Source organism: Micropterus dolomieu, linkage group LG04 (genome assembly GCF_021292245.1).
Source record: "Micropterus dolomieu isolate WLL.071019.BEF.003 ecotype Adirondacks linkage group LG04, ASM2129224v1, whole genome shotgun sequence".
Lineage (NCBI taxonomy): Eukaryota > Metazoa > Chordata > Actinopteri > Centrarchiformes > Centrarchidae > Micropterus > Micropterus dolomieu.
The window spans coordinates 13,721,659-13,731,599 of NC_060153.1; the positions used below are offsets into that span (position 1 = coordinate 13,721,659).

The window sequence follows — 9,941 nt, forward strand, 5'->3', positions numbered from 1 at the left end:
GCATTAGTATTACATAAAAATGCTGAAAACACACCAATGATGCGGTTTGTAGTTAGTTTCCATGATCAAAACTAGTCTCTTCAATATGCCGGATGTGTGCTTGTACCCAAAGTATCTGAAGTGATGAAACATTGTAGACATTTGACACCTTCCACAACTTATTTTTACTGGTGGGAAATGTTAACTGAGAAATGCTGTCACAAAGCTAAACTATAACTATCAATCTTTGTACCAAAGAGGAGTGAAGCCTAGAAGACGAACAGAAGGATGATGACAGAGTATCAAACACACCACTGCTCCATCAAACTGCTGAATGAATATATAAAGAAATTGATGTCAACAAAATAGATAAATTCATCTCAATCATCTGTCTCTATAAACACGGGCATATTACCTTTACCAGAAACCATTTATTTTGCTCCTTTTACATGTCAGTAGACACAATGCGACAGACAGTTTAAAAACTAGACAAACACCACTTACATACAACACAACCATGTAAAAATGTCATGATGGAAGAATTGTAAACACATGTACATAAAAAAACAATGACAGTAAATTAATGATGCTCTGCTTCTTTCTGTTATTCAACTAAGGTTGGTACCTACAGGAGAGAATAACATCAAGGCATAAATATGGTAATAAGTAGCCGGAAGGTGTGCTGCAAAATAGCGTTACATTTCACACATTCATCTCAAGAGGAAAGATTCAGCTTGTGAAGAAGGAAAATAAAACAAACATATTCTACATAAAACAAGATAATATTCTGTACAGAAGCCTGACATGTAATGCTCATAAATTTAATGTAACATGCACTCTGGGGATTGCCGGCTGGCCTAAGGACAATATTAAATATTCACCATGAATAATGAAAGACTGATCATTAATGTGCTATGACACTAATCAGTCATCCTTCAATTTTGCACGCAGAAAAGGGTGTCACGTCACTGACATAGAAAGTGTCCACTGACTTGGAACAGGAAGTGACATTGCCAGCAAAGTGCATTATTTAGATTCTGGATGTGGAGAGGATGTTTTCCACAAGGTGCTTGTAGACCCAGGCATCTCCTTTCAGCCTCTGGCGGCGGACCCCGACGACCTCCGGCCTCTGCAGCATGCACACCTCCAGCTCAAACGCCATGGTTACCTTCCCAAAGTCCCAGGTCTGACACTTCAGGGTATACCTAAATGAAGGGCGAAGGTGGCGACACAGAAACAACAGGGTTGGACAAAACACTTGGTCGTCTGATCAGAAATAAGGCAAGTCTTCTTACCCTTTCTGCGTGAAATCAATGTTTTTCTCTGGCAGGATGGAGAGGATCTGGTTAAGGACCTGGTCTGGGTTGGTCTGACTGGTCAGAGTAACGTTGTACTGTGCCTAGCGGAAAACGACAGACACACAAATGCTGTACTACACAATACTTGCGTGTGGCACAGCACAGGTGAAGAGGTGTGTAACTTCTGAATACCTTGATCTTGCGTGGGCCGTCACGCAGGGCTCGTCTCTTGCTGGGAGTGAGCATGGTGATAACCTTATCCAGGCCTCTCTCGAGGGAACCAAACACCTTTCCTCCTCTCTTCTTCTTCCCGCTGTCTCCCATAAAAGCCATGTCCAAAGACCGAGACCTGGAGAGCAAACACAGTCTCACATGTAATCACTTTGGCGGATCATTTGATCAAACTGCTCTTACCTGACCTTCCAACTAGATCACAGGTCTACAGTTCAGTATCAGGACAAAGACGGTAATGTTTCACATTTCACACAATTCGCTTTAATATTCTTTCACTTCAGAGCCTCCCGCCATCCTGCAGGCCACTCACCTTCGCTCAGGACTGAAGGCCAGTAGTTCAGTGCTTGCAAGCTCCTTGACCTCTGCTCCCCTCTTCTTATTGTTCTCTTTAGAGGCGCTGCCTCCACCTACAACACATAAGGAAAACACACTTTGGTTTAAAAATATATACACATTAACCTCTTTCACCCCGTTGACCCACCGCTGAGCAAGTCAGTACATACTCTTTCTGTGCAGCCAAACACTGTTCAAGCCAACAGAATTTTATTTGGATATTCTACTCAAAATCCAAGTTACTGAAGATAACGATTTGTAGAGCTGCAACAAGTAGCTGCAGTAGAATATAAAAAAAATCAGCAACTATTCTGATAATCAATTCACTATTTAAGCGATTTCCACTATAAAATGAAGCTTCTCTCTGTCATTATAGTCAATTTAATGTTAATTGGTTTTGGACTGTTGCAAAAAATAAGACCATCTGAGGAGGTCAATTTGGGCTATAAGTTATTGTGATGGGAATTGTGATTTTTCGCAGTTTTTTCGATAAACAATCGAGAAAATAATCGGCAGATTTATCGATTACAAAAATAAACTTTAGTTGCAGCCCTATACATATGTCAGGCACAAAAACAGTTTGGGGTTTGAATATTTACCTTAGCATCACGCAGCATCTTATACCTTCAATAAAGACTTATACTATACAGTATGATAATGTCCAGACCATCTGTAATGTGATATTTTCCAACCTCAAGAAGCCTCTTAGAAGAGGAAATAAAGGGGAAACCGAGATGGTGTGAAATAAGAAATTGACCGGTACATCCCTTTGCTCTTATGCATGTAACTGGCTTGACATTGGAGTTGTGAACACAAAGCCTTTGGTGTGTGATACCCACACACACACAAAGAGAGATAGGCTTTAGTGGCAAGAGAACACATGTCACTACAGCCCACGTGGGACATTAAGCAGAAGAAAGAGACAGCTACACCTGTCACACCACACGCCTAGGGACGGACAGACACACACAGACCACGTTTTTTGTGTGTGTGTGTCAGAACGTCTGCACTGTAGCTTAGATAACAGGAAGCTGTAAAGAGAGCAGGACTGAGCCAGATTCCAAAGGGTTTCACACCAAGTAGGTCAGCAGCAGCCGGTTAGCCGGCTTGTAGCTGAGTTTACAGAGGAAACTAATGAGGCCGGACATCTGAGCAGAGAATTCACTTTGACAAATAATTAAGACGTTTAATGATTCCCCATTCATATTAGTGTCCTTCATTTCTAGATAAGTGAATAGAATTAGCTTCCTGATAATAACCTCACCTTTGAGTTGACAGTGATAAGTGTGTATGTGAGTGAGAGTGCGTGTGTCCATTTTTCAGTGGCACAATGACAGCTAAATCATAGAAATATGAGTGGCTTTGGGATAAAAAAAACAGCCCAGTAAATGAGTTTATTACAAGAAGACAATTTACTTGCAAATGTGTGGCATGTGGATGTGGCACTTGTGATTATGAGAGCTGCACGAGAGTGAGCGAAGGACAGATAAATGAAAGGGAGCAATGTGCAGAGGGACAGTTGGCTAATGCAAATAATCTAATAGAGATTGTACTTCAAGCCCTTGTTTGGAGCAGAAAACAATTACATTACACAAATAAACTGTATGCTGAACAGAAACCCTGAATTGTCTCTACTTCATTATTGCCACAGGTTGAGTAACAGAGAGACTCCGCTTACCTTTAGGTGTGACTGCATTGGTTTTAGCGCCATTGACGTTTGCATTTTGATTGGGTGTGCTTAACACATTCTTGTTGGGCCGTGTGTTCTTCTTACTGGACGCAGGAGTTCGAGGAGGAGGCAGCGCAAATATTTCAACATCTTTCTCCTGCACAGCAATATTCTCCTTGTTCTCACTGGTTTGCCCTTGGACTCTTTCCCTCCTCTCCTGGTGGTGCGGTGTCGTCGTTCGCCCCCTTTCTGGGGTCGGGCTATAAGCATATCTTTTCTCCACAGATGGAGATGGCAGTCTCTTTAGGAATACAAATAAAAGATATGAGTAGATTTCTCTGGAAGGCAAGATTCCTGGTGGAACATCTGCCCTAGCAAGCCTAAACACAAGGTTTTTAATCCAAATCTGTAAGCACATGCAGACAGCATCACATACTGTGTCTTTGATGTTTGCAGTTCCATCTGGCGGCCCTGTGACCCTCTGAGGTGTATACTGTGTGCCTGAAACCCATGGGCAATCATCGATGTAGTAATCCAGAGAACCCACAATCACAGCGTCTTCATCCTCGCTAAAGTGAAGGGCGTCCCTAGTCTGAAAGCGAGAGAGAAAACAAGAAATGGAAAAAATAAAAACACTTGGTAATGGGGAAACAGTACGTATGTAAGGTACAGGGTGAAGTCATAAAGACTGAACCAGAACATGCAGCTGTAAAAGCAATCGGCAGCCCAGTAAAAGAACAATGCATTTTGGGAGTTGTGGTCCCGAGTCTGACCTGTAGTCCCTGGTGCAGTGGAGAGCAGGAGTCCTCACAGACTGCTGGTTCAGGGCGCAGGCGGACAGGTTTGCCCCTATGCTTCTTTGACAGCAGCAGCAGATAGGTGACTGTGGTCTGGTCATACCGCCACTGTAGGAGTGAAGATGCAAAAGACTGCTTATTAAATACAAAGTATGTAAACTAATATGTCTGCTCAGAATACAAGAGGCACAAAAATTATTTACATATGCAGTTGTGATTTCACCATCCACAACACAACAAAATCAACTGATCAGAAACTGAGCAGCACAATAAATTTCAATGCTAAAACTCAAGTGTGAGTATAAACGAGGACACACCTCCTTAACCAGCGCTGTGGTGCTCTGCCTCGATCGTTTCATGTTGACAGCCATCTCAGTGATGCAGTCCTCATCTATGTGACCAAGCTACAAAAAAAAAGACCCAGTATGCTCACAAGTCCAAGACAGATGTTAGCACTAAAACAAAAAAATGATCTAAATGTTAAGGATTATGGACTTGTTTCACGAAAATGACCTATATGGTGACTGGAGCAAATTAGACAAATCTTAGGAAACGTGCAACATTTTCTGTTTGAAATCAATAAATACATGACAAAGTCAAATATACAGCATGTTGTTTGCAATACAGTGTTTTCAGGCATGAATGTGTGTGTGTACCGGCTGTCTGCTGCGCCACTCCACGGGGCTGTTGTAGTCTTTCATCACCCAGGGATGGTCCAGCAGCTGTCGAACAGTTAGACGTCGCTTGGGGTCCACCTACAGGACACACAGCGAAACTCCAACTCAATATGCAAGAAACTACCCATCTAACAATCTACAGTATTTCTAAGATAGTTCTCTACTTCTATGATACAAATATAAAAAAAATTTTTTTATTCCAACTCTGTAATTTAATGAGAATTTTTTAATTATCACATCAACTTGTTGATGTGACAGACGCACAAAAGCTAAGACTCCTGCTGTTATCCGATGAAAAGTGTGTGTTATTAACTGGTAACTCATGGAGTGAAGCAGCTAAAACGTGAAAGAGAGGGGAGAGATGGAGTGGATAGTAGATAAAAAGAGGAAACAGAATGAATGATTTCGTACCTGCATCATCTGGTTGAGGAGCAGGATACTACCTGGAGAGAGCCACTGGGGGTTGTCATATTTACCTCTCTGAAGATATATATATAAAAAAAAACATACAAAACCACATTATGAACGATTAATACACTAGAAACAGAAACAAACATGGCTTATCTGGCATTTGCTTTAGATGGCGATGATTATTCCTACAGTGTCTGACCATAAGAACACCCAATAACTGTAGGAAATTTAGCACCATTTCATAAAGCCAGTGTCCAGTTTTTTCATAAGTCATATAATAAAATACTACATAGACGCAAAACATTTTGTGATAGATAGAGATTAATTTTCAGAAATGCTCTTACTGCAATCTTCCTGTAAAGGACCATGCAGTTGTCGTCATCGAAGGGCAGGTATCCACAGAGCAGAGCGAACAGCAGCACTCCCATACTCCACACATCCGCCTGGAGGTTACACATCACACAGCAGTATTTCAGCTTCAAGCGTTGCAGTTAGGATTTCACAGCTCACAGAGTCATGCACCAGCAAGTATGATCAGGGCACCATGGAAAAGCAGAGTGGTGGAACAGGCAGGTAATCACAACTTTCAGTGAAAAGCAAATGTAGGCTCTGAGGAGTTTAAGTAAGGACAAATTGTAAAATCGTGGACCAGATGGTGCTAAAAGTTGCAACCAGCATACACCATGCGTCACTCACCTCTGAACCAATATATGACTTCCCCTGGATGAGTTCAGGAGCGGCGTATGCAGGGCTCCCACAACATGTCATCAGCTCATAACCCAAACCTCCCTGGGGAGAGAGATGACCACACGATATACATGTATACTTCTCATTTATTGGCTTTAATCACTATGTAAACATGTGTGTTTAGACATTAGCTTCTAGCTGCTATGTAAACATGTGTGGTTAGGCATTAGCTTCTAGCTGCTATACATTGTAGATCTCCCACGTTTTATTTTAGGATTTTCTTTTTTAGGTAACAGAAAAATCTAGAGTGTGAATGGCCAAATACAGTGTTTCGCAATGTAAAATGTATTTGTGGGACCAAACCGAATAGATTTGCCACAAAAAGAGGTTTTATGTGTTTTTGTATTTATTTTGTCATTATTAGGACAAAGAGTTAACAGGCCTAAAACTTTTGCCACTATACAATGAGGCAGGGAATATGGTGATATACCTTAGGTTTGGCACACAATCCAAAGTCTATGAGCTTCAAGTTGTGGTCTTCATCAATCAACAAGTTTTCCTACAGTTCAGACAGACAAGCATTGCAGCAGACATTAAAATTAATATGCAGTCACAGACACCTTTTGTTGCAGTTTCTCCCATGTGTCATGTCCTTTCTGTCACATGCAATCAGTGGTTGTTTTTACCGGTTTGAGGTCCCTGTGTGCGTATCCCTGGCTGTGGACATAGGCCATCGCAGACACAATCTGTCTGAAAAACACCCTGGTCTCCTCCTCTGACAGACGATCCTTTGCTATGATGTAGTCAAATAACTCCCCACCTGGGCAATACTGAGGGGGAAAGGAAAGCCCAGAGGGAGAGAAAGAAACAATTAATGAAAATAATGTCATATTCACACTCTTACTGCATCTCTTGTGTATGTCAGCTTACCTCCAGCACCATGAAGATCTGGGTGGAGGTCTCTATGACGTGGTAGAGGCGACAGACGTGCTGATGACTCAGACTTTTCATGGCCTCAATCTCTACCTTAACACGGGGCAGGTCTTCCTGCAGTGACAAAGTGTTTGTTATTGGTTTCTGATATCTCATTGTTTTATTTATTTTGTGTAATTTTTAGGGATGGACGCTCAATACTGACGTGTTGACGCTGTGTCGAGATCCCGAAACACACGTTTCGAAACACTGCTCTAAAGTGTGGTTCAAAACGTTAATGTCACGTGACCGTGGTGAAGCGAGGCTTCGGTGCGTTTCACCTGTTTCAACAGGTGGCACACATGCCGCTTCTACGCTTGATTCACAGTGTTTGGAACAAACCACACATCTGCCTCTAACTCCCAGAAGGCTTAAATGTCAAACAACCACATCCCAAGATTTCGAGAGATAGAGACATATAGAGGGATGGACAGTGCGATTTCAGTGATAGTTCGGCTAGATATTAGTACATTAACTGATGAGACAGCGATGTGGGACAGATATAGTAGACCTAACATATTAATAGTGATATGATAGGTGTGTGTAGAATAGATAGTGTAGATTAGGACAGAGAATCTACGTAAGAGATCCTAATCTCTGGTGTTGGAACACATATCATTCACAGTGCAACTGCTGATGCCACTGTAGAGGTAAAAATATTTGACAGAATGGTTTTAGTCCAAGGATGGACTATCCTTTAATCTATTGACAGGAGCGATATGTATCCGCACCTGTATAGGATGGCAAAAAAATACTTTTTTTATGCCAGTAACAAATGTACCTATTTTTTTTCAAGGCTGGGGATGTCATTTACCAAAAAAAAAAAAAAAAAAACCTGACTACGCCCAAAAACAGCTGAATATTTCTAAATAAAATTCTTGACATAACAAATGTGAGAGATTGTTCCACTTTTAATTCATCATTCTTGAAAAAACTTCAACTGTACTCAGTTATGGAATTTTAATCCATTACACCTCATCACTACCAGAACTCATTATTCATTATTACTACACTAGGGCCTACATATTTCCTGCTATTTATCATTACACCTATGTTAATTAGCAACTGTATAATACTGTAAATATCCACGTTTATTAATATATTCTTAGATTTTTATACTTTATTATATTCTAGTCACTAACTTCTACTATTCTTTCTATTCCTTTTATGCCTTGCGAATATCTGTAACAGCAAGACACTTAACCCCTAGTTGCTCCAGAGGCATGCGACCTCTGAAATATATAGCAAACGTAAGTCGCTTTTAGCATCAGCTAAATGACGGATTACTGATGAAACAACACACAGATCTGATTTATTTAAACACACATTTAAACATATCATTTATTTATCTCCAAAATACTGGTCATGTATTGATACATAGTTTAGAATTGTAAATGCTGGTCAGTCATTGTTTCAATGAAACCCCTATAAAGATGTGTCAACATCAAAAGTGACCAGTAGGTGTCACCGTGGAGATGGGTGTCAAAGCGTTTCGAAGACTCCACACAATCCCGGCACAATTACCTCGAACAGTTCAAAGTTTCATAAAGCCTCGCTTTGCCCATCACTAGTCATTTTTAATTTGCTGCATTTTTAAAATGATGATTTTACCCAGAACACATGAAGATTAGTGACCATAGGCTTCCAAATTATATATATATATATATGGATGAATAAGGAACAAAATAAAGAAAGAAGATTACTGATGATGGCAAGTTGTTCTGAACAGGGTTGGGAAACAATTTGATATAATTGTGTATCGATTTCAAGTAGAATTATAGTGTGTTGATATGAACATATTCTGTCATCACTTTACAAAATTATGCTGTCCAAATAATGAGTTTCAACAAGTGTTAACTATGAAAATATGTTTTTTTAATTCATATTTTAAATATTGTTAAGAGTTCTGTCTGATGTAAAGCATAATAGTGGAACAACAGTTAATTGCATTGATGATAACTGTTGGTCCACCACAGCTGCTTCAATATGCCTTGGCATTGACCCTACAAGTCTCTGGAACCCTACTGAAGGGATGTTAACCCATTCTTTCAAAAGATATCCCCACATTTGATGTTCTGATGATGGTAGTGAAGAATGCTGTCTAACACATCGGCCCAAAATCACACATAAGTGTTCAATTAAGTTGAGATCTGGGGACTGTGAAGGCCTGCATTCAGGCCCATGCCGTTCTCTTGATCGCTCTACTGCACAAGCATCAAGATAATCAAATGTCATCAAAAGTGCGCTGTCGGCCCCAATGTCTGACCCTATTTACTGATCTACAGTAACGCAGATGTCGCTTTAGTCACTGTTCTTATTGAAACACAAGGGAAATGAGTAGTCTTTGAGACCGAAGATCCTGTCATCCGTGCCCCAACAATGAGCCTTCTCTTGACCACTTCGACATAGTAGACCTAACATATTAATAGTGATATGATAGGTGTGTGTAGAATAGATAGTGTAGATTAGGACAGAGAATCTACGTAAGAGATCCCAATCTCTGGTGTTGGAACACATATCATTCACAGTGCAACTGCTGATGCCACTGTAGAGGCTTAACACCAAGACCTCCTAGATCCATATCAGTCTGGTTTTAAGAGTGGCCACTCTACTGAAATGGCTCTTTTGTCTGTAACAGAAGCCCTAAGGTCAGCTAAAGCTGCAGCCCAATCCTCGGTTCTTGTCCTGCTGACCTATCAGCTGCCTTCGACACAGTCAATCACAGGATCCTGCAATCTGCACTCTCAGCAATGTACATCTCGAGTAAAGTACTCCTGTGGTTTGAGTCCTACCTCTCGGGGCATTCCTACAATGTTTTGTGGCAAGGACAATTATCCTCCTCCCACTGCCTCTCCACAGGGGTGCCCCAAAGCTCAGTGCTAGG

The 9,941-nt window shown here is 40.9% G+C and overlaps 1 protein-coding gene across 1 annotated transcript in view; it reads right to left on the reverse strand.

Moving 5' to 3' along the window:
- Window positions 1-390: 390 nt before the first annotated feature.
- The window catches only part of melk (maternal embryonic leucine zipper kinase), a gene marked incomplete at its 5' end in the record, with an annotated part of 32,808 nt that continues 23,257 nt past the window's right edge, over window positions 391-9,941 (reverse strand). The window contains 15 exon segments of the mRNA XM_046046298.1: window positions 391-1,184; window positions 1,275-1,378; window positions 1,470-1,626; window positions 1,822-1,918; window positions 3,523-3,814; window positions 3,950-4,105; window positions 4,287-4,418; window positions 4,628-4,714; window positions 4,967-5,065; window positions 5,399-5,467; window positions 5,743-5,841; window positions 6,095-6,187; window positions 6,576-6,644; window positions 6,772-6,915; window positions 7,016-7,132. Of these exon segments, the coding sequence (XP_045902254.1) occupies window positions 1,010-1,184; window positions 1,275-1,378; window positions 1,470-1,626; window positions 1,822-1,918; window positions 3,523-3,814; window positions 3,950-4,105; window positions 4,287-4,418; window positions 4,628-4,714; window positions 4,967-5,065; window positions 5,399-5,467; window positions 5,743-5,841; window positions 6,095-6,187; window positions 6,576-6,644; window positions 6,772-6,915; window positions 7,016-7,132 (1,890 nt within the window). The 3' untranslated portion in view covers window positions 391-1,009.